The sequence below is a fragment of the Notamacropus eugenii genome, chromosome 6 (assembly GCF_028372415.1).
Source record: "Notamacropus eugenii isolate mMacEug1 chromosome 6, mMacEug1.pri_v2, whole genome shotgun sequence".
NCBI lineage: Eukaryota > Metazoa > Chordata > Mammalia > Diprotodontia > Macropodidae > Notamacropus > Notamacropus eugenii.
Window position 1 is genome coordinate 53,204,965 of NC_092877.1, and position 25,570 is coordinate 53,230,534.

The 25,570-nt window shown below is 38.4% G+C and overlaps 1 protein-coding gene across 4 annotated transcripts in view; it reads left to right on the forward strand.

The window, feature by feature from the left end:
• GRK4 (G protein-coupled receptor kinase 4) overlaps positions 1-25,570 on the forward strand; it is a 135,939-nt gene that overhangs the window by 109,401 nt on the left and 968 nt on the right. For all 4 annotated transcript variants that reach the window (XM_072620066.1, XM_072620067.1, XM_072620068.1 and 1 more), the window contains 5 exons: positions 2,091-2,180; positions 5,634-5,842; positions 10,556-10,693; positions 21,831-21,968; positions 24,777-24,905. In XM_072620066.1, coding sequence (XP_072476167.1) covers positions 2,091-2,180; positions 5,634-5,842; positions 10,556-10,693; positions 21,831-21,968; positions 24,777-24,905 — 704 coding nt within the window. The remainder of the gene's footprint in view (positions 1-2,090; positions 2,181-5,633; positions 5,843-10,555; positions 10,694-21,830; positions 21,969-24,776; positions 24,906-25,570) is intronic.

Sequence of the window (25,570 nt, forward strand, 5' to 3'; positions counted from 1 at the left end):
GAAGAGACGCATACAAGTAGAGTAGTGTTAGTATTACCATTTTAAATTTAATATATACATTTTGAAAAGAAACCATCTATACTTAATTAGAGATTCATGGTTTCATATACTGACTTCTTTTTCTGTTGTTCTTTGTATATGAAAATGTTTGTGAATAATAAAAAAAAAAGTTGGGGGAAAGATAAAGATTAGACGCAACTTCTAATTAGAACATTAGGTCTGCGAAAATCCTTTCAGTGATTCGAAAACTAATTACACACCCCCTTCCCATCACACTATGAAAAGGACAAAAAAGTGAAGAAAAGGAAAATAATTAAAGATCACGGGAGAAGGGGGAAAATGTTAACTGTTGCTACACAATCATGTAGCTCTGAAGTCTCTAGATTTGTGATATTCTATCTCCTCCCCTGTCCCTACCCTTCTAACACCAACCAGTATCTGTGCTTGCCTGGGCAGCAGAAATGGGTTCTTAAGGCTATTTCTTGGTGCTTCTACTGTCCCTGTGTTGGCCTGGGCCCTTGCCTACAGGGCATAATTCATCAACTAGCACAAACAACTCTTGGGGGGGTGTACCCTCAGTGGAATGTAGGCTATCCTGTATATTTGGTAGATAAGTTCAGCCTGAGTGGAGGGTCATCTATAGTCACCCATGCAGCCAGAGTATAGGGGAGGTCCGAGAGAATGTCTTTCCTATAACTTGGCATACGAAGTTGAACATGAGTACTGACTCAGGAGCCAGAGGACCTATTTTAAAATCTTCACTCTGATGCATACTATCTTTGTGTCCTTGGACAACACACTCAAGCTCTCTGGCCCTCAACTTTCTCCTCTGTGAAATGGAGAAGCTAGGCCAGATAGATAGCCTGCCTCTAAGATTCCTTCCAGATCTAGACTGATATGATCCTATTATGATGCAGTGCTCATATTTCAGATATCTGACCAGAACAAAGTACAATGAGATTGTCACCTAATTCCTGAAAATTGGACGTCTTTTAATGCAACATGAATTCTCCTCCACTTTCTTGGCTTCCATAGCAGACTCTTGTGTCACTGAGTTTGCCATCCACCAAAACCTCAGGTCATTCTAAGATTAATTTCTGTCTGGCCATGTTTGCATTTGCCAGCATAAGATTTTTAAGACTGTAAATGCATCTTATTAGATCCAGCCCAATGTTGTAGGCTCCTGACTACTATTGGCTTCTAACTCTGTTGTCTTCTTTTAGTTCTTCTTCCTAGCTGTGTATCATCTTTACAGTTTGTAAGCATTCCATCTCTTTCTTTTATCACTTCAAATTCTACCTCGGCTGAACTACACAGGGAACTTTGGGCAGATCACTTCATTTTCTTTGCTAAAGAATTAGTCTTCTTGCTTTGTGCAGATGCACAATAAATTCTAAAATCTATTTCTTTTCATAGGAAATATGACTAAGGAGTATAGAAAAATTTACTTAAGGGTTGAGAATCCATTCTCAATGAACTGTCGATTAGGAAATCTACAGAAGGACTTAAGAAAAATTGACAGTTTCATAATGCAGCAACTTAATGCCAGTTAGAAACTGACAATAATAAGAAAAAGATATGACACAGAAATCTCTTAGTCCAGCTTCACACATTAGCCGCTGGTATACTTCTAGCCATATGTAATATAAATAAATGAAACACCATTCCAGGTTTCATTTTCACTCATCCTTCAAAAAAGAATCCTCTGTCATAATTACTTTCATATTTCTGTATAATCCATTTGCACATATTTACCAAAAAGGTTAATTTATCAGCCATATTACCAATAATCTGAGTACTTTTTACTCCCATGTAACCTATCCATCTTCTGTCAGTGAGTAAATAAATACTGTTTCAGCTTCTTGAAGTATTTGTATACCTGGGCCATGATGGACAAATGACCTGGCATAATTTCATTCTTTGTTGGTTTATGAAAATGAATTGGTGATATTTTGGTAAATGTCAGGATAGTAAAGTCAACTGTAACATTTTTAAGATGAGTTTTGATTCATGATTGTTATTTTCTGTGTTGATGTATGCTTTTACATATTTTGGGTTTTTGTTTTGTTTTGTTTTTTTAACATAAATAGGACATATTCGGATTTCAGATCTTGGGCTAGCTATGCAGATCCCAGAAGGAGAAACAATTCGAGGAAGGGTTGGAACAGTTGGCTACATGGGTATGTGAGATGTGTGTAATTCTTTAAATTGCTTTCACATGCATTCTGAGTGAACAAAGACTGTTTCTTTGTATCTCTAAATATAAGCACAGTGCCTAGCACATGGTAAATGCTTGTTAATTGATTGATTGGCAAGGTAGAGGGAGAAACAGCAAATGGCATGTACAAGGCTAGTCAAACCACTGATACCACCTTGACAATGCCTTCTCCTCAGACTATGATGTAGATAACCCCAGAGTCTGGAGTCAAAGAGCCCTGGAAATAGCATTGCCACCTAGACTACCAACCTATTTCCAGCCCTCACAGTCATGATTGAGGGGAGCAACCCTTGTGAAGAAAGGGCCCTGCTCTCCTCATCATCACCGAAATTACCTGCTGATCAGCTATTACCAATAGACAGGGACCACCTCCTCAGCAATCTCTGGTGTTAAAGGTCCAGAAGGGAATGTTCTAGACAGACCAGAATCCTTGACCCTGCAAAATGTTACACCATCAGAAACGGATGTCGTTTTGTCAGTGTAAACAATGTTAAAGAAGATGAGTTATTATCTGCTTTGACATTGTACTCTAAACACCAACGTACCTTTCCCTTATACATTCAGCCAAAGCTTCCTGTAGGTACAGTTTCCCCAACATGTGAATGTGAGCTCCCTGAGAGAAGGGGCTAACCTTGATTTTCTGTTATATCTACAGTGTTGAACACATTTAACATGGAGTTAGAACCTATCAAAAGCTTTTTTCATTCATTTATTAATTGATAAGTTTCAGAAGAATTTCAAAAGAAGGAATTACTGAATCTGACTGTTGGAAGGGGCCTCAGCAGTCATCTAGTCCCTACAGGATAGGATTCTCCATTATAGCATACTAACAAGTGGTTATCCAAACCCTACCTGAAGACCTTAAAGGAGAAAGCATCTACCACCAATCAAGGCAGTCCGGTTCACTTTTGGACACTTCTCTTTGTTAAGAAGTTGTTTCTGACCTCTGTGCTAAATTAGGCACTATTCAACTTCTATCCATCACTCTTGATTCTGGGACCAAAGAGAACCAGTCTAATTTTTCTACACAATATGCCTTCAAATACATGAAGTCAGCTGTCATGTTCCCCCCTGCCACAAGTCTTATCTTCTCCAGGCTAAACATGCCCAGTTTATTTAATGGATTATTATATGACATTGACTCAATGAGCTTTTGCATCCTAATTGTCCTTTGAATTCTGTCCAGGCAGAGAAACCTCTTCTTCCAGGAAGTTCATTGGACCCTTAGACCTCTCACGCTGGAAGTGTTCTCCACCCTGCATCCTCTTCCTTTGGTTAATTGATTCCTTCTAGAACCTTCATTTTAAGGAAGAAGTCCAAGCCAGCCAGGACTTCATTCTTTTCCAAACCTTGCTCCTGTCTCTCTGAACATCTTCTCCCATTCCCCCTAAATAGCTTATTCTCCCACCCTTCAATTTCTTTTATGTGTTCCTTCTCCCTTTAGAGTATAAACTCCTTGAGAGTAGAGACAATCTTTCTATGTGCTGATGTTTATATTCCCAGTGTTTAGCACATAGTTGGTTGTTGTCCTTTGTCTTCAAAGAGGACCAAAATGACATCACCATTGTAAAGTGAAATTTCAGTGTGTCTGACTGTGGCTGATCAGATCAATATGAGCTCAGAATGATCTACCACAGATAGTCCGTGTGAATATTTGGGGTGGATATCCCAAATTTGCGCATCCTGCATTTACTTTAGCACATAGTAAATTCTTAATAAATGCTTACTGACTTACATGCTTGTTGACTCATTAACTTTTTAAACTGTGATTCCCAGATAAAATACAGTAGCACAGATGTGGTCTGGTGAAGCCAACATTCAACATAGTGCAACTATCACGTCACTATTCTTGGAAATTATACTTTCTCTTAATGCAACCCAAGATCCCATTAGCTTTTTTGCTTATCCCCTCACATAGCCAACTAAGATTTAGGTTACAATTCACTACAATTATAACTAGTTATGTCTCCCCTATTTGTGAAATTGATTTTTTGTGTTTATATATATCTCTTTTTAATGTCATCATATGAAATTCAGCCCTTTTTGAATCCTGAATCTGTCATTCATTATGTTAACTATCTCCCAGAACTTGATATCATTTGCACATTTGATGATCATGCCATCTGTGCTTCTTTCCACGTAGCTGATAAAAATGTTAAAACACTTCCCTCCGGATTGTTCATTGGAAACCCCATCCCCATCAGCACTGAACCATTTGCAACCCTTCTTTGAGTCCAACCAGTTCTGAACCCATCTTACTATATTCTCATCTAATCCCCATCTCTCCACCTTCTCCAGAAGAATCAGATGAAATGGGTTGTTTTGGGGGTTCATTTTTTTCCAAAAGCTTTGCTAAAATTTACATGAACTGTGCCCCTCTCATCCCCTTGATGTAAGGATGTACAGTTTTGAGTCCTAACATAAGAAAATGGAGATATTTGCAGTTAGAGTGGAATACTTTTAAGTCCTCCAGAGCCCCTCACTATATACAACCTTCTAACTACTTTTAAGTTTCATGAATTTGGAAGCCATAATCTTTTAAGTCTGACAGAAAGTAAAAATTATCTTATGTCCTTATAAGGTACTTGTTTGATGACTAGAGTTAATATAAGCTCTATTTCTAGGCAGTTTTCAATGCATGAAAATTTGAATGTTACAAAGCCCCCTGAATGAGAGACTTCTGGCTCTCGTCAGGAGCGTGCATTTTGTATTCTGGTGCTTCTGCAGGCTATCTCTCAGTAGTTTTGACTGGGCTAGATGATGGCAAGCAAGCTGATAGTCATTCAGCAAGCATTTATAAAGCACTTGGGTGCCCAGCACTGTGCTAGGTCTGAAAAAAATGAGACAGTATTAAGAGTCAGAATGAGAAAAGGCAATACACATACACAATCCTACATTTTGTCTAGGAACATCCTAGTATCAGGTGTTTAGTGTAATCATTTCAGATTGGTTTCATGTTGTTGGAGTATTGAAAATATAAAGTTCTGTTATTTTATTTGGAATTCCTCAAATAACATTCTGTAATGCTTCATTGTGGCATGGAGGTATAACTTGTGGTACTTGGGAGTATTCCAGTGAATGGTAAGCTTTTGTCATGTTTATCCTAGCAATCTGGAAAGTTTTTAAGAACAGTTCTAGTTCTAACCTATGTGAGTGTCATTTAAAGACAAGCCTAATTGAGTCTAGAGAGGATCATTATCCAAGTTAGCTGCACAGTGATGAATTTTGACCAACTGGAACTTTCCAGGATTGTTCACCAAATTGTAAAGGGATTACCCTTGCTTTGGTGAAGGAAATATCCACATAGAAGAAAACATAAATCTTTTTAAGTATTAAAATATTTTGAATTAGTTATAAGATAATCCTAAATTATGTGTTATTTTAATTAAACATTTTTTCTGTCTCTCTTATGCAGCTCCAGAAGTTATCAATAATGAAAACTATACATTTAGTCCTGATTGGTGGGGACTTGGCTGCCTAATTTATGAAATGATTCAGGGACAGTCACCATTCCGAAAACGCAAAGAGAAAGTCAAACGTGAGGAGGTAGATCGCAGAGTAAAGGAAGACCAAGAAGTGTACTCCGAGAAGTTTTCAGAGGAGGCACAATCTATCTGCAGGATGGTGGGTGAAGATATATAGAGGTTTGGAAAATAAATTTCTAATACATTTTAAAGAATTGTAATTATAGTAGTTTTCTTTTTTAAATTCAGTTATATTTTTTTGGTTCCAAATTCTCTTCCCCTCCACCTTCTCCACTCATTGAGAAGGCAAGAAAAACAAAGCCCCTTGCAAGTATATATAGGCACACACAACAATTCCCATAGTAGCCATGTTCAAAAAAAAGGAAAAGAAAATGTGCTTCGATCTCTACTTTTCCATATGAGGATGGATAGCATGTTTCATCTTGAGTCCTTTGGAATTGTGGTTGAGCATTGTGTTGATCAGAGTTTCGAAATCTTTCAGAATTAATTGTCCTTACAGTATTGTTTTTATTCTGTACACGCCTTTCCTGCTTCTCCTCACTTCACTCTGCCTCAGTTCATACAAGTCTTTCTGAAACAATCCACTTCAGTCTTATAACACAGTAGTTTTCCTTCACATTCATGTACTATAATTTGTGCAGCCATTCTCCATTTGATGGGTATTCCCTCAGTTTTCAATTCTTTGCAACCACAAAAAGAACTGGTATACATATTTTTGTACACATTAGTCCTTTTCCTCTTTGATCTTTTGGGGTATTGATCCAGTAATGATATTGCTGGGCTAGAGAGTATGTACAGTTTAATACATTTCTGACCATAGTTTCAAATTGCCCAGAATCTTTTTTCCCACAGCTCCTCTAGCATTTGTCAGTTCCCCTTTTTATCAATTTAGCTAATCTCATAGGTGAGAGGTGGTACCTCAGAGTTATTTTCATTTGCATTTCTCTAATTATTAGTGATTTAGAGCATTTTTATTTGACTATTGATAATTTGGATTTTTTCTAAAAACTTCTTATTCTTATCCTTTACTATCTGTCAGTTAGCGGATGGCTCTTATATTGCAAAAGCTACGAAGACTTTTCTCCCTGATTTTCTTTTTCTCTTCTAATTTTTGCTGTATTGGTTTTGTTTGTGCAGAAACTTTTTAAATTTTATGTGATTAAAACTACCCATTTTACCTCCTGTGAACCTTTCTATCTTTTGTTTCGTCATAAACTCTTACCCTATCCACAGAGCCAATAAGTAATTTCTTTCATTCTCCTTTAATTTGCTTGTTATGTCATCCTTTATGTCTATATCATGTATACATTTGGAACTTATCTTGGTATAGAGTGTGAGATACTGGTCTATGCCTAGTTTCTGCCTGATCATATTCTAGTTTTCCCAACAAATTGCCAAATAATGAGGTTTTTTTATGCCAACTGATGAGTTCTTGTTCTAGTAGATGGGTTCTTTGGGTTTATCAGACACTAGGTTGCTACATTCCTTGCTTCTCTATATTGCATACTTAATCTCTTTCCAATGATTAACTTCTCTCTTTCTTACTCAGTACCAAATTGTTTTGACAATTATGGTTTTATAGTATGGTTCAAGATCAGGTGCTGCTAGACATCCTTCCTGCACAGTTTTTTCCCATTGATTCCCTTGGTATTTTTTACTTTTTGTTCCTCTATAGCTCTATAGAGTTCAATTGGTACGGTACTGAATAAGTAAATTAATTTGGTTTTTGCCACTTTTATATATACATATATATATATATATATATATATATATATGTATTTTCTTAGCCTACCATGAGCCTTCCCCAGTTATTTAACTCTGCCTTTATTTGTGTAAATACTGTTTTGTAATTGTGTTCATAAAATTCCTGTGTCTTGGCAGATAGACACCCATCTATTTTATACTGTCTGTAGTTATTTTAAATGGAATTTCTCTTTCTATCTCTTCATACTCTGTTTCATTGGTAATATACAGAAATGCAGATGCTTTGTATGGGTTTCTTTTATATCCTGTAACTTTGCTGAAGTTGCTAATTGTTGTGATTTTTTTTAGTTGACTGTCTTGGATACTCTAAATAAACCATCGTATCATCTGCAGAAAGTGATAATTTTGTTTCCCCTCTGCCTATGCTTTTTCCCTTTTATTTCTTGTTTTTGTCTTAATGCTGTAAGCATTTCTAATTCAGTATTGAATAGTAAGAATAATAATGGACATTATTGCTTTACTCCTTATCTTATTGGAAAGGCTTCTAGCTTGTCATTACTATGGATAGTGCTGGCCCTTGGATTTAGACAGCTAATATCATTTTCATTAGCATGTATTTTCAGGGTAGATACTTAAATATAAATAGATTCAAATACTCACTGGTGGGGGAGGGGAGTTCCACAATTGAGGACTAAAGAAAATATACTTGAGTACAATTGACCTTGTAGACAAAAGGCAAGTGTCAAAACAAAACCATCTTTGATGTCTGTAACTGATTCTATTGGAGTTTGAAGTCTGTAGCTCAGTACAGACATTTAAAAAATGTAGTTTTAAGTATAATCAAATGCCTTAGCCTGATAGACCCTCACATATCAACAACTTTAAAATAATACTAATTACATGTATTCATATAGTTTAAATTACATGCACATACACATATATGTACTATCTCATTTAATACTCCTAACAACACTGAGTCATGAAAAATAGGTATCATTCTCATTTCTTCTAAAATTATCCATTTCCCCTCTCTTACGGGGTGCAGTAGTATTTCATGACATTCATATACCACAACTTGTTTGGCCATTCCCTCTTAGTAAATTTTCAACAATTTTGTTTACTACCTACAGAAACAATATAACTCTTGTGAAATTAAATAGGAAGCATTTAACAGAGACTGGCAGTACTATGATTTTTCTCTGTCTCCCTACAAAAAGACCCAAGGAGTAATAAATGAATGAGTAGCATTTAATTCTTGCTCTTTGTCCTGTATTATATCAAAAAGTAGGCTGGGCATTGCCTGTGTAAGTCAGTTTTTTTGAGGGCCATTATTCTAATGGGGCAAAATACACCAGTCCAAGTTTAAGGCATCATTTTCCATACTAGAGGTTGACGTGTGGATATGATGCTCCAAAGTCATGATCCAAATAGGAGATCAAACCAATTCATCAAACAAAATGAAGCTCAAATGGGAGAGAAACAGTTTGAGAAGAAGAAATCAAAGATTACCCCAAACCAGGGCACAAATTCAAAATCATTTCTTAGCAGAGCAAACTGGGAAAGAAATGAGGTGGAAATTAGATTAGGAAGAATGTCATGTCAATGTAATAAGTGAGTGGCAATTTTTATAACAGAGGTATAAGAGGAGGAAAGCTCCCAATAGATCGTACCAAGATTCACCAGTGCCCACCCAAAGTGAAGTTAATCAAGAGGAGGTTGGCTCAGGCAGATCCTCTCCCAGGGCTATTTCTGCCCAGGTTACAGCTGGCTTCAGAGACTTAATTACTTGTCATAGGTATAGCAATATGTTAATTATTGTATGTGCTTTTAGGTTTACCTACTTAGAGGAAACTTGAATTTGCCTAAGGGATATGATTCTAGATTCTAATACATCTCTCTAGTGGGACATCCCAAGAAGCTCTGGGTCCATTCCTCAGATCGCACTTGAAAAGGGGTTAATATTTCCTTCCCTCTAAAAGGGTCAAAACTTTGTCCCCAAATCTCTGTCCATTATGTTATTGTCATACAAAGATGTAGGCAACTTCACCATCTTTTTTTTTTTTGCATTAAGCAGATACATGGGTCAACACAGACTTCAGTGGGATACATTCAGGATATTAATAATATGAGTATACACTAGCTACTTTTAACTACAGAGAGGGATATTGGTTTCACCTCCTATCTCTTCCTCTAACCAAGAAAGAAACCAGTTTGGAGTCAAGAAAGACATGCCAGCAGTTCTGATTACCACCTTCCTAAAGTCAGTCTACCAGAATACTTGAGGCTGCTAGTATTTGAAGGCCAGAAGATACACTCAACCCTGACCACCACCCTTCTAAGCCTGCATGTGCACAGGAATGACTCAAATTCCAAAACCAAGTTCAAAAACTGTCACCAAACTGATAAAATCAGAAATGGTATCTATTTGGCCATTTCCAAAAGTCTGATGTCTCTATTGCCATGCTCTCCTCATTGCAGCCTAGGAGCCAGTGAGTTAAAGTAGCTAATTTAGTTTATCTAAATTCTTCTAATCTAGACTTAGTCCTTGTTATTTAAAGCACTTTCAGGTTAAAGAATAAAAATTAAGCTTTTTATATGATAGTTTATTTTCTTCATTTTCAGTTTTGTTTTTTTTTTTAGTCTAGCCTTCTCATAGTCCGGCTGCATTTTAGCATTCTAGTTCTTTAAAATGTTCCCTCAAACATAGTCTAAAATAACTAATTCATAGTAAAGGTAAGAAGCGCTTTCGATTGTTCACAAGTCTAAATTTTAAAAGACATTTTAGAGAATCTGTTTTACAGGTTTATAAACAAACGTATCTGTTTATAATTTGTTTACATATGGTGTCTCAGAAGTACTTAGTTATTTTCTCTTCAGCAATATGAACATTCCCCACATATCTTAGCACTGTTACTTAATTAACAATCCCTTACTTTGTAGATACTGCTTCAGCAGCATCTGTCCGAAATGTCACAAGTTCCAAATTAGTAGAGCCTGAGTTAAAAATGTTTGATACACCTAGAAATTTTCCTTTTTGTAAAGATCATTCAGTTCTATCATATTTATTCTAGAGGAGTTTTCTGAGACAAAATACTTTTCATTTTAATCTAAAGAATTAAATTGATCCCCTTGCTTCTCTTTTTTGCAGTTACTTGAGAAAGATCCAAGAAAACGATTGGGCTGCAAAGGAGAGGGAGCTGCTGGTGTGAAGCTGCATCCGATCTTCAAGAACATTAACTTCAAGAGACTGGAAGCAAACATGTTAGAACCACCTTTCTCCCCTGATGTAAGTATAAAACCTTGCTCAGAATCACCGTTCATCCATGAACATAAACACAACTGTTCTTTGAAAATAGACCTCTCCCCTTATGTAGGCTCCTCCCCCAAAATGAGATCCATTGAAAAATACCCGATTGGCATATTACAAAATAAGTATGCATATGGATTTGCTTTAAAAGTTTTCATTTTTGTTCAGTTCCAATAGATTTGCTTCATCCTCATCATGTGTTTTGCCTTTCTCACTGTTGTCATTATTTTCCACCTGAGTCAGAAACACCTGGGTTTACGTCCTTACCTGGGGGACTCTGGGCAATTCTGTAAGACTGTAAGTTGTGGAGAAAGTGATGACTCATTTGGGGGTGAGGGGTTTCCTCAGCTAGAAGTTTTTTATATTACACTAATCCCTATCCCTGTTAGTAATAATAGCTAAGCATCTATATAGCACTTTAAAATTTATAAAGCATTTACATTCATTATTACTGTGATAGAATTTAATCCTTTGTAACAGCAGTAGAAAAAGCAGTAGTAGGACCACATGCCTCAAATGAATTGAAAATTTTTTAGACATTTAAACTAGATAAAACTTAGGAATTTCTACTTCATACTTCATGACTTTTTGTATATCTTTGTTATCAATGTTCCTTACATTCTAAAGACTTCTCATATAACAAAAGAAATAAAGTATCCTCTAAAGGCCAGATGCATCAATGACACAGGTTGGTCCTTTTAGGTATTCCTAAATTCTGGTCCTTTTATACTGACTAAATTTTTTCTATTATTTTATCTGATAAAATGAGGGCTTCTAAAATGGTTAAATACTGACTGTAGGGTGTGATTTCCCTTGAAGAGAAGAGTTGTTTTCACATTAAATCCCAAAAGAGAGTTCCAAAAATTATGTCAACAAAGTAGTGTCATTGGTTGGCAAAGTGGAGTAGAGAGAACACAGAAGTTAGAGGCCTGAAGTTCACCATCTGGGCTACTTTATTACTTGTGTGACCTCAGGCGAGTGCCTGGCCCTTCATTTCCTCATTTGTGAAACGAGGAGATTGGACTAAATAATCTCTAAAATCCCTTCCAACTCTTAAGTCTTCAATCTTATGAATAAAATATCACCTTTCCAAGTCACTTCTCATGTTGCCGTGATAAAGAAGGCTGGGTAAGACAGCAGCTGCTGCCAGCCTTCCTAACAAGGGCACTCATCTCCCTTCCACTCTTAGACAGCACATAAAAGCAGGAAGACCCAGACCCGCTGGATTGATGGTCTCACCCACTGTACTTTCAGTATAATGCTTTCTACCTCTTCCTCCCCTAACAAAGCAGGAAGCAGGGTGGGGCCAATAGTTCCCAGGTCAGTCCCAGTTCTGGTTTACACCCCACTCCCACCTGCAGCAGGAGCCAAGGATCAGAAGCTATACCAATCCCTAACCACCACCATCCCTCCTTCCTGTGTAGTACCCCCACTTTCTCAGCTTCTACTCACTTTTCATCCTTGCATCCTTTGGCTTAAATCTTCACCTCTCAGCTGAAACTCTTTTCTCCAATACTACTAATGATTTCTTAGTTACTAAATCCAGCAGCCTCTTCTCAGCCTCCATCCTTCTTGACTTCTTTGCAGCCTTTGCCAGTATTGACAGTTCCCTCTTCATGGATGCTGTCATGTGCCTGCAGTTTGTGATGGTGTTTTCTCCTGGTTTGCTTCCTACCTCACTACTCCTTCTCAATTTTCCTTTGCTGGGTCATCATCCGGGTACTGCCCCCTGCGTAACACACTCGGTGATTTCGTTAGTGTCCATGGGTTCAAATTTGTGAAACAAAAGCACTACTTTATAATCCAGATGATTCTTTCTTAGGTGGCTGATGTCTGACAGTGTCATTCCTCTTGTAAGAAGCACCAGTGACTCCATGTTGCTGGTAGGATAAAATGCAAACTCTTGTGCTGGACATTGAAAGCCCTTCACAGTGTAGCCCCAATTGATTCCACATTCCCAGACCTTAGGGGCCATACACTTCAGCCACATGTCATGTTTGCTTTCCCTGTGCACAGCGTTCCACCTTCTCTCTCTGAGCCATTGTAAAGGCCCTCCCCAGTACCTGCCCTGTTCTGTGCCTCCTTTCACACCTCCACCTCTATCTGTGTATGTGCTGTTTTCCCCCACTAGCATATGATCTCCTTATGGAGAGAAACTGTTTCCTTTTTATCTTGGTACTCCCAGCACCCAGTACAACACCTGGCACATAGCATGTGCTTAATCAAAACTTATTATGGATGAAGTTCACAAGTCTTTCTATTGATGATATTAGCTACCTCTATATTGATGACTCCCAAATCTAATCCTAATTTCCTGAATTCTAACTCTTCTTTATCAAAAGTGCAACATTTCCATCTATATGTCCTATATGTCAGATGTCCTTTGGACATTTCCTGCCCAAAGTACCTTCCTCCACAAAGCTCTCTACTTCCCTATTTCTATTGGTTGGGGGTGGGGGGACAGTACCACCATCTTATTAGACAGCTGTGTTCATAACCTTAGGATGAGCCTTGATCCTTCCGTTGCCCTCACCCACCAAATGTCATCAGTTTCAAAGTCTTAATCTCCCTTCACACTGTCCTTTACATCTATCTCTTTCTCTCCAAGTATACATCTACTACCATAGTGAGACCTTCATCACCTCTAGCTTTGACAGTTATAATAACCTTTTAATTGATCTCTCTGCCTCCAGGCTCTCCCCACTCTAATTCCATGCTCTATATAACTGCCAGAATGATCTTACTAAGGCATAGATCTGACTGTGTCATTCCCTTGCTCAAAAGCCTCCAGTGACTCCCCATTTCCTTTAGGATAAATTTCAAAGTTCAACCAGCCTTTCCAACCTTAGATCCATCCTTCATTATGTTCTTACTAATTGTTCTCCAACCTCAGAATGCTATCTATTGCCTTAAGTGCATTTTTACAAGCCATCTCTCACCCACGTTTGAAATACGCTGCCCGCTCATCTTGTTTTCAGGATCCCTTTGTAAGCCCTCTTCCTCACACACTCCTTTCATCTTTCTGCAATCCCAGAAATCTTGCTCCCCCAGAATCCCTGATTGTCCTTCACTGTAGAGATATATCTCCTGTACCTTATCTTCACCACCCTTAGCCTTACCATTCCCTTCCACCCCCCACTTACCCCTACACACACACACACACACACACACACACACACACACACACACACACACACACACACACACATATATATGCTCTCTCTTTCTTTCTCTCTCTCTCTCTCTCTCTCTCTTTCTCTTTCTCTCTGAGCCCAGTAGGAAGAAACAAGCATATTCCTTCCTTTCCACTGCCACTTCTATATCTTCCCTTGAAAAACACAAAAAAATCCCTGCCCTTAGGGGGCTTTTATTGGGGGGCAAGAAACAACATAAAGAAAATCAGCATGAGAAACTGGTTTGAGGAGAAGAGTGTGGATCGGGATATGTCTGGTGTAGAAGGGAGCCCTTAAGTGGAACTTGTGAGGAAGTTGTGGATTCTGTGAGGTCAAGGTGAGAAGAAAGTGTATTCCAGACAAAGAAAGCACCCTGTCCTAAGGCACAGCCTGGGGAGAAGTAATGACATGTCACTTTGGCCAGAAAGTAAAGTGTGTGTCTGTGTGTGTGTAAGGATATCGTGTAGTAAGCCTGGGAAGAAAAGCTAGAGCTAGACTGAATTCCAAACAGAAGAGTTTATGTTTTGGCCTCGAGGCCGGAGGCAGCATCCTGGGTCAGGGAGGGACCTTGCTTTAGGATTGGCACCTGGCCACTGTGAGGAGAATTGTTTAGAATGGGGAAGAGACCAGAGATCTGTGGTCTAGGAGAGAGATGATGAGTACTAGGACTAAGGGTGTGGTCATGGGACCTGTTGAGGGGGGCCAGAGGCAAGTATTAACAAGGCTTGATTTGGCAATGGATTGGGGAAGGAAAAGAAAGAGTTAAAAGTAACATCAAGGCACCAGAATGAAGTGACTGGGAGTATTTAGCCTTAAGGAGTCTCGGGGAATTCAGTAGTTATGTTCATGTATTTTGGGGGCAAGGGTTATGGAGGGAGGGGTTTGACTTGTTCTGTTTGGCCCCCTGTACAAAACCAGCAATAATGGGAGGAAATTGCAAAGAGGCCAGTTTAAGGTAGAGATCAGGGAAAATTTCCAATAGTTAGAGCTGCCCAGAAGTGAAATGGGCTGCCTCAAGTGTGTGGGGTTCCAGAGGCTTAGGCAGGGGCTGGCAGTGGGGAGTGTTGGATCCGACTGCATGAAGCCTAGGTCTCTTTGAGCTCTCGGACTGATTTTGTGGAAGGATCATGGTGACCTCAACGGAAATCATGAAGTTAGGAACAAGAGAGGTTGTTTAGGCAAATGTGCGGAGTCCTCTTTAGGAGACATTGAATTTCAGAAGTGCAGAGTTTGAGGCTGGACGTACAGACACAGCTTTGAATTGTACAAATCCCTCCTCCCTGTCTTGTGTTATATTTGTCTTGTAAGTATCACGTGAGCCTTAAGGGCAGGGAACTTCACTTTTATCTGCATCCAAAGTGTGCTTTATTTAGGCTTCTCTCATAGATCATGAACATCTCACTTTATTATTAATAGTTTTTCTTTTTAAAATACAATATGCAGCCCCAAAAATCTAAATATTGGTTGAATTTGTATCTGAATTCATACCCTGTTTTGGGGGTTGAAGAGGGCTATTTCTGCCATGGAGGACATCTGCTTCCCTGACTCTGGATATTTCTTGATTCTGATTCCTGGGTTCATTGTCCCTACCTAATCACAGAAACATAGAGAAAGTAATGCAATGTCATTTCCCCTGTTTTGAGCCTCGGTTTCTTTATATATAAAATGGGAGCATTAGATCAGATCTCTTAAGAGCCTTCCTGTTTCATTCAATTCAGCAAACATGGGGTGATGCAGTGGATAGAGCACTAGGCCTGGACTCAAGAACACCTGAATTCAAATTCAGGCTCTGATAGTAGCTTTGTGGCTGTGGCAAGTGATTTTACCTCTGTTCATCTCAGTTTCCCTTCACAGTAAAATGAGGATAATAGCACCTACTTCACAAGGTTGTTGTGTGCATCAGATGGGATCGTATCTATAAAAGTGCTTAGCACAGCCCCTGGCACATATAGTAGGAACTATTTTAAAGCTTATTTCCTTCCTTTCCCTACTCATGAACAGCACTCTACTAGTTGCTGGGGATATAATAATAGATATAACACAAAAGCTGCTCTCACAGCACTTTTAGTCTAATAAGACAGTATATCTATTTAGACTGTAGTTTAATATGATACACAAGTAACTGTCATAAAGGAGAGTGAAATATATGTGAAAGAAATGTCTAGATAAAGTTTTGGGGGAAATTTGAAGAGAAAGATCACTTTTGGGCTGGCAAGACTGGGAATGCTTCCTGGAGTCATTAGAATTTGAACTGGGCCCTGAAAGAACCACAGAGATATGGGGTAGGAGGTTGGACCTCATTTTAGTCACTGTAAGAAGGTGCAGGAAAGGAGAGAATAAGATGATAGGATAAATGCTGGTCAAGTTTGACAAGTACATCTATTACATGAAAGGAAGAGTAGGTAGGGACTAGTTATAGAGACTTCAAAGAACCGTTTGTACTTGCTTCAGTAGGCTATAGGGACTCACTGAATGTTTTTGTATGGAAGAATGATGTAATCAGAGTGGCACAGAGATTACTGGGGTCATTGTGTGAAGGACAAAAGATAAGTCCAGAAATGAGTTAGAAACAAGGATTGAGGGCCTCATATAAAACAGTAGTACTCTTGCACACTTGCAAGAGTCTGAACAAACTTCTCAGAAAAGGAAATTTAGATGTTCGATAACCATATAAAAATGTTTCAGACCAATAGGAATAGGACAAATGTAAACAGATTTAAACATCTCTGAGTTTTACTTCACACCCATCAAATTGGAAAGACATGAAGACTGAAGGAACCAATGCCGAAAGACCTATGCGAAAGCCAGACACACTAATGATACTCTTTTGGTGGATCTGTGAATCCATTCAACTTTTCTGGAAAGCAATTTGGAATTATATGAGAAGTCCCTCAACTTTTTATATCCCTTGCTAGTATAGAACCATTGACAGAAAGTGAAATCTCATCGGAATCAATGGGGAGGAAAGCCTTTACCAAGCACTTACTCTGTGCCAGGCATTGTGCTAAATACTAGGAAAACAATCTATGTTCTCAAGAAGCTCATGCTATCAATGGGGAGGAGGGAGGCAAGGGATGCTACCCAAGAAGGTTCAGCTCCAGGGCTAATAGAAAGACCTAATAGCACCTAAGGTCTGGCCGTAGGCACTTGGCACTCAGGGGTAGAGTATTCAGGGTTAGAGCAGATAGTAAGACTAAGTAATTCAGAGAGCGTAGTAACAGAGAAGGTGGTAATACCTAGGTATTCATGGTAGTGGTAAAAGATTCCCTGCTCTTGAAATTATATAGATACCATATCTGCCTTGCCTATGAGCACTGGGAAATGGGCTCAAGTATCAGAGCAGAGTAGACCTCTTCCACCTCCAGTGGGAGTGGCACTGGGGACATTTGGAGAGTGACTTAACAAATTGTGTTATAATAATATGATTTTTAAAATATTATTGTGCTATAAGAAATGATGAATATGAGGAATTTATAGAAATAAAGAAAGATATAAACTGATTCAGAGAAAACAAACAAAAATAATATGCATGGTTACTATAATAGTTTAAATTAAAACTGTTGGGGGTGGAAGCTCAATTCCATGTGGACAGTCTCGGGCGGGTAAAGGTGGGAACTTCTAAATCTTAGAGTTCTCATGAGGCCCCCCAGAAAACAGCAGGGAATCGAGGAGTGAGACCGAGCTATCTCGTGTATTTCCGCCTCTTCCCGTGAGAAACGTGATGGGAGGAGCATCCCCCTCGAGACTGTCCCGGATCTGGGCACACCTATTGTTATCTAACAGGCACGGTATTCAGATGCAAACTATGCGGCCAGACAGCTCAATTAGGGTCAGGAAAGCCTGAAGGCGCTCTTAGTGCTGAGGGGCCCTTAGAGGACAGAAGGCCCCTCTTCCTTCTCTCTTCGCTCTTCCCCTCCCCCTCTCTCCCCACTTACACTTCTACTTCCAGTCTCTTACCGTAAGATCTTTGCCTCCTTGGGAGATTTCTCTCTCCCTCCTAAGGAAGAGCTCCTCCTGCACATGTAACCAGGACCCTGAATAAAGCCTAACCCTTGTTCGACTCTGGAAAGTCTCTTCTCTAAACCACACAAAAAGGAAGTCATTCAGATTAATTCAGCATCCAGTTTTGGTCCCTTTCAGTAGAGGGGCAGAATGTGGCATTGGTCTTATGCATGGTCGCCTTATAGTTTTGTTTTGCGGTACTGTTTTACTTTGTTACAAGGGAGGATTCGATGAGTGTGGGGAATGCTGTGGGAAAGGACATGGTGTAAAAATCAAGAGACATCAATAAAATTTTAAAAATAAATAGCATATGATCAGCATGTTGATGATGATTAGACCACCTTAAAAAACCACATGGCAACAATATATTTGAATGTGGAAAGTAGTGTTTATGTATATATTTATAGCTATATAAACATTTTTTAAACATTCATCTTCATGAACAGTTTAGGTTTCTTGATACAGCATTGTACTATTTCCCAAAAAAATTTTAAAATGAAGCTTTCACAGTGTTCAGAGCCCTCAATGACTTGTCCTCAAATTCCTTGCTGTAGGGAGCCATGCTAGTGGCAAATTATGGACTTCCAAATAGAATAACATATCTAAAAAGAAAGATATCCATACCATAAATGTGAAGAGAACTCAGAAAGGCCCAGTAGTGGCTAGGATTTATCCACAGGACAGATGGAAAGTCCTGGGGACCTTTGGCTGAAGCCACAAGGCAGATAAGGCCCAGTGCCAAGGGGAAACACTTCTGCTCATCCTGTTGTATGCTGATGAAAATCCAGCTGAGAAGAGTGTCTCTCATCCAGCAGCAGTGGCCAGCTTGCTATTTTGAAATTTACTGTCATTAATTCACCTGTTGCTCAACATTTAACACCTGGTGCCTACACTAATCAGATCCAAGCACTTTCCAGAAGACTTACCTCTCAATGGCTGCTGATAACCAGCAGTATACAACACAAAGTCCTCACTCCATTTTGTGGACTTGACCATTCTATGCTCAATATAACAGGGAGTTCACTCAGTGTGCCTGATGTGGTGGATGCTGACCCATTAAGACCTACATATGCTTGGTTCTTTGTCCCATGAGCACGCATGGGAGGTTTTGCCTTCTTTACTTGTACAGAGATTCAGAGCATATTGAAAAAGGAATAGATGGTGTCTGAAAACACATGGATAGGAAGAGGAGTTTCAGGGAGGACTGTCTCACCCTTCCAGCTCCAGAATTTCCTCCTACTCAGTTTGAGATTGCAGATTGATCTGAAGAACAGTTATTGCCACTGCCTACTCAGCAGTTCCCTACTGATGATCAGAGGGCTCCAGCTTACTGCTGAGGATGATTCTAAAAATCCTCTGCTTGATGGGTAGAAACTACTGCAGAGGGGCCTTCAGTTTGACCCCACATGCACTTCCTTAGTAGTGTTGAAATATACTGAAGGAAGGTAAACCTTGATTTATTAACAAAACAATACACCTAAGTTAGCCTTCTTAAACATCAGTGCCAGGACCCCCAGGATGTGGTCTGCAGACTACTCTTGCTCCATAGGTGGCACTTCTACCCAGAAGAGAATGTGTTGGTGTGACCACTGGGTTCTCTGCTAGTTTAAGGAGAAACAGTCAAAATGGAGACTGTGTTTGCCTTAGGTTAGACACAGCTTGAGGGCATTGATCACAGTTTGTATAAAGTGAGATACAGCACATCAGTGAGCATGATGGAGATCCTTTCTACCCAACATTTTACGTCACATCATCTGCAATCTACAGTGCTAACTATGAGAGCTTTCCATATATGCAGTGGGTGATATAGGCGGATGGTGAGTTCCTTAAGAGTGGAGCTTAATGATTATCAGACAGAGATGTTGTAGAGGAAATTAATACTAGAGGTGGACTTCTGAATTTTGTTTATTGATGCTACACCCTGCTCACCCTACCTGCCTCTCCTCCATCTGTAGAAAAAAGGTCAAAAATCTGATGGCCAGTGTCAGAGGCCACATCCCACCAGAGGGTTGTATGTGATGGCAAGTAGGTGGGAGATAACATCCAAGGTCTCAAACTAGAAATGAGAAAAAAAATAGCATTTCTTTTTTTTCCCCTCTTTTTTTCCCCTCTTAATAGTATTTAATTTTTTTCCAATTACATGTAAAGATAGTTTTCACCTTTTACTTTTATAAGATTTTTGAATTCCAAATTTTTCTCCCCCTCACCCCTCCACAAGACAGCAAGCAGTCTGATATAGGCCATACATGTATAATCATATTGAACATATTTCCACATTAGTCATATTGTGAAAGAAGAAACAGAACAAAAGGAAAAAACTATGAGAACAAAAAAAAAGAAAATTATATACTTTGATCTGCATTCAGACTCCATAGTTCTTTCTCTGGATATGGGTAGCATTTTCCATTATGAGTTTTTTGGAATTGTCTTAGAACATAGTATTGCTAAGTCCATCAAAGCTGATCATAGCACAGTGTTGCTTTTACTGGATACAGTGTTCTGGTTCTGCTCACTTTACTCAGTATCAGTTCATGTGAGTCTTTCCAGGTTTTTCTGAAATCTGCCTGCTTCTGTTTTCAGAGGAAGAAATTTATGCTATCTGTAGTCATATGAAAAAATGCTCTAAATCCCTATTGATTAGAAACATGCACATCAAAAGGCAACTCTGTAGTACTACGTCACATCTATCAGACTGGCTAACATGACAAAACAGGAAAATGATAAGTATGGGAGAAAATGTGGGAGAGTTGGAACACTAATTCATTGTTGGTAGATCTGTGAGCTGATCCAGTCATTCTGGAGAGCAATTTGGAACTATGCCTAAAGGACTACAAAAATGTGCATACCTTTTGACCCAGCAATATTGCTTCTAAAATGGGAAAAGGACCCACATGTACAAAAATATTTATTCTTTTTGTGGTAGCCAAGAACTGGAAATCAAGGGGATGTCCATCAATTAGGGAATGGCTGAAAAAGTTGTGGTTTATGAATGTAATGGAATACTCTTGTACTATGAGAAATGACAAATAGATGGACTTCAGAAAAACCTGAAAAGACTTATGTGAACTGATGCTGAGAGAAATGAGCAGAGCCAGCAGAACATTATACACAGTAACAGCCACAGTGCATGAGGACTTTTTTTGAGAGACTTAGGCCTTCACAGCAATGCAGGGACCTAAAATATTTCCAAAGGACTCATGATGCAAAATGCCATCCACATCCAGGGAAAGAAATACGGAGTCGGAACTCAGAATGAAGCAGACTATTTTCTCCTTTGTTATGTTTTGTTTTGTTTTTCTCATGGTTTCTCCCATTTGTTTTAATTCTTCTGTGCAACACGACTAATGTGAAAATGTGTTTAATAGAAATGTATGTGCAGGCAGATTTTATGCATGGGGAGGGAGAGGGACAAAATTTGGAACTTATGGAAGTGGTTATTGAAAACTAAAAACAAATAAGTTAATAAATTTGGAAAAATTAAAAATTAAAAAAAGAAATCTGCCTGCTTATTATTTCTTATAGCATATTAGTATTCCATTACATTCCTACATCCCAGCTTGTTCAGCCATTCCCCAATTAATGTTCATCCCCTCCAGCTCCAATTCTTTGCCACCACAAAAAGAGCTGCTATAAGTATTTTTGTACATGTGGGTGCTTTTCCCTTTTTTATGACCCCCTCTGAGATACAGACCTAGTAGTGTTATTGCCACATCAAAGAGTATGCACAGAACAACCAGCATTGCTAACTAGAGAATTGATTTCTTTGCACCATTTAGGTCACTACAGAAGAGCCTTAGGGAAATTCTGTGATATTTTGCTCCAGCTATAAAAGTGAATTTTTAAAAAATACATATATGTTTTATATTCAAAATATGTTGTTAGTTTAAGGTAGGCAAGCAATTACACAAGTATTAAAGACTTTCTTCTCTTTCTGTACACAGCCACGTGCAGTGTATTGTAAGGATGTTTTGGATATTGAGCAGTTCTCAACAGTAAAAGGAGTGAACCTGGATACTACAGATGATGATTTCTATTCCAAATTTGTTACAGGTTGTGTCTCCATCCCCTGGCAAAATGAGGTACTGTACCCTTAATTTAGGTCAATTGAATAGCTATAGATGAAGGAAAATATCAATTTATCTTAAAATTTCTTTTACCCAACTAATATCATATAAGGGGTAGGGACAGGAGGTGTACCAAATCTATAACCATAAGAGTGCTGCAGTTAGCAATTGACTAGAAACATGAAAGCTTCATTTACTCTAGTTTGTATGAATTGGAGCAGATGGTGGCCATCTGTTTGCTTAGCTCAGGATGATGGAGAATTGCCTGCAGAACCTGTAGCCTCTCTAAGGCTGATTTCTCCAGTGAAAACTTGGAATCCATGTTATATCATAGTCTTTGTGGGTATGTGTATTCTCTGTTTGAAAGTGCACCATTATTGGTGAGAGATAATAGGTAAATAATGTAGTGTATTTGTGAGGAAACAGTAGAATATTTTATTAATGTTTGTCAAGTGATTCCAGAGAGATTTTACACCGGCCTTATTTGTATTGTATATACATGTTTATTTCATTTATACAGACAAGGAAATGTTCATTGTGAAACCATAGGAAATAGGAAATGACAGAGGAAGAAATTTGAAGGACCCAGGAGGTACTTCAATTCGCCAAATATTTATTAAGGATATATATCTCCAGTCATCCTGAGGAATATCAGGTCACTGGATTCAGATGGTTCTGGAGGAGAAGTGAGGCTGGTGACCTGCACAGCCCTCCCTCACTCAGAACAAAGTCAAGTGCAAGTCAGGTCATCATTTCTCTGATGGCATGGTGTTCTTCGTCAACGAAGGATGAACACACTATATGCAAAGAACTATGCCAAGTGCTGGAAGGGAAATACAATCATTAAGACAGCAGCTGTGCTTTGAGAATCAGCAGGGGTTTAAATCTGGCTCGGATACTTAGTAGCTGCGTGACTTTGGATAAGTCACTTAAGCTCCCTCACCTTAGTTTCCATATGTATAAAACAAGGATAAACTAGATGACTCATCATTTCTTTGAAGTCTGTGATCATGTGATTCTTACGGAACTTTCATTCAATTAGAGGGAAGTGCTTACATATATACCACTAACTGTAATACAAAATAGAATGGAATGTAAATCTACCAGAGAGGTACTGTTAGGTCCCTGTTAGTAAAGATCGTTTCCATTTGGGAGAATCAGGAAGAGGTAATATTCATTGTGGTCTGGGCTAAGAGTTCAGCCACCTGTCAGAATGAAGGAAGAGGGTATTTCAGGAATAAGGACTAGTATGAGCAAAGCTCCGAAGTGTGAAGTTGTAGAATGTATATAAAGGGACAGTGGGAAATCTGTTTTGACTAGAGCCAGGATTAACAACTTTTTATGAGGGAGAACAAGTTCTGAGCTTTAATAGCTGTAAATTGTACTAAGACTTTGGGAACGCTTTTTTTTTCTTTCAGTAAATACACTAATACGATAGAGGAAGCATGCCTGGCATGGTGAACAGAGAACCTGCCTCAGAGTCTAGAAGACTTGGGTTTAAGTCTTGCCTCTGATGTGTGCTCTTGTTACAGGACATGAAAGAAGTCTGTGGCAGGTCATGTAACCTCTTGGTGCCCCAGCTTCTCTCTAGGACTACGAATGAGCTGCAAAGCAGTTGAAGATCTATATTGGTAGAAAATATTTCCTCACCAGGACTGTTCAATAACAATAAAATTATAGGTTTGGTTAAAAAAAAAAAAGTCTAGAAAGACATAATGATTTATTTCTGGAAGGGTCCATGTTAGAAGAACATATGTGGTCTAGAAACAAGTGGTGAGAGGACCCTTAAGAGTTATCATAGCCTTCTTTCATTAACATACCATTATGGTGTTTCTCGTTAATTAATTATAATTAAAGAAGACAAGCTTGTCCCTAAGAGCAGTCATGTTAAACTCAAATAGAAACCAAGTAGCAGTAATCCACATATAAGAAACACTCAAAGCAGCTTATTGAGTTAGTTTTAAAGTATAATGCTATCTCTTTTTTTATTGTATTTGTATTTTTTTTCATTTCCCAGTTGCATTTTAATCTGGTTTGGCTGTACTTGAGAGCCCACACATTTGACACTTCAGCCTAAGAGAATAAGGACAGGACAAGAAGGCGAGGAAGAGGGGGTCATAGCCAGAGAATACTATGGGAATTATGGAACAGAGACAACCACTGAGACAGGAGGCTAAAGTGGGCACTCTCATTTGAGTGTGAGGAGTGGGAGTGTTCTGTGCTTTATTTTAAATGAGTGCTAAAATATGAATTATAAAAAATAAAATGCTAAAATATAAATTCCACTAGAGAGAGGGGCAGGGTTTGAGAGCAATAAGCCTTAGCCTATTTCTCAACTCATTTTTTAAGGCATTTGAAGATTAACTAGATTGATCATCACATACATTCAGATTTACTTGATAATTTTGGATAACAGAACCATAGGTAACAGACCCTTTGGTTGAGTATTAATAGATAATAGCTGTAAAGATTTGATCAGGGCAGGAGGTGGTGGACTTTAAATGCTAAACTAAGAAGTTTGAATGTTATTCATTATGCATTAAGGAATTATTAAAGAACCTTGATTGAAGGAATGACCTGATTACATCTGTGTCCAATAAAAATTAGTGAGACAAAGGATGGATTGGGACAGAGAGACCAGTTAAGAAGCAATTGCAGTGGTCCAGGTGGAGAGTAACAAGAGTCTCACAGGAGTGGAGCCAGTATTTAGTTAAGCATGCTAGAATCTTCATCAGTGTCTTGGGGGTTTATGTGTACAAAACTAATTTTTGCTTCATGGTTTATCATGATTATTTTTTCCTGTTGCCTCTCTTTTGGATGTAGATGATTGAAACGGAGTGTTTCAAAGACATCAACGCATATGAAAATGACAAACTGACATCAGATCTAGAGGTTATCAAGCATGCTCCAAGACCAAAGAGAGGCTTCTTCCGTAGACTCTTCAGAAGAGGGGTAAAAATCTTCCTGGGATATTTTTATTTAAATGTTAAAAGCCAAAAATGTATTTTACTAAGGATTTGTAAATATTTGTTTTTCTTTGAACTTTTAAAACAAATGTACCTTAATAATAAAATCAAAGTTCAGGCATCAGTTACATTTTGCTTAAAGACTATAGACTAATCCCATGTTACAATTAAACATTGTATAGTTAAGTTACTGACATCCTCCCTAAAATGTCCTCACTCTGTAGAAGAACTCAACAGAAATCATTAACTATAAAATTATTTTTAAAAATAAGTTGCTTGTGTTTTTAATTACTGATTTTTGAGTAAATTATCTAACATTTAAAATTGCTGAAGTGCTGTATTATTGGACCCCTTAAGCCACTTCTACAAGAAAGATTTCTTGAAAATAAGAAATTTTTTATTGTTGTGTGTAAGACAGAATCTCTGTTGTATTGAATTTAGAAATCATAATTCCCAAGTCAAGGCTTTCCTCTTTGGAGCACTGTAAAATATTTTGTTTTAATAACTTTGGATTCATCATTTCATCTGAGTAGACTCTTTCTCCACAATGTGATTTTTTAAGCATGCCCTTCTGCAAGCCTGAAAATCCATCCAATATGTTGGAGGCCTTTTCCTGGTCCTAATTATATATTATTATCAATGTAAAACTGA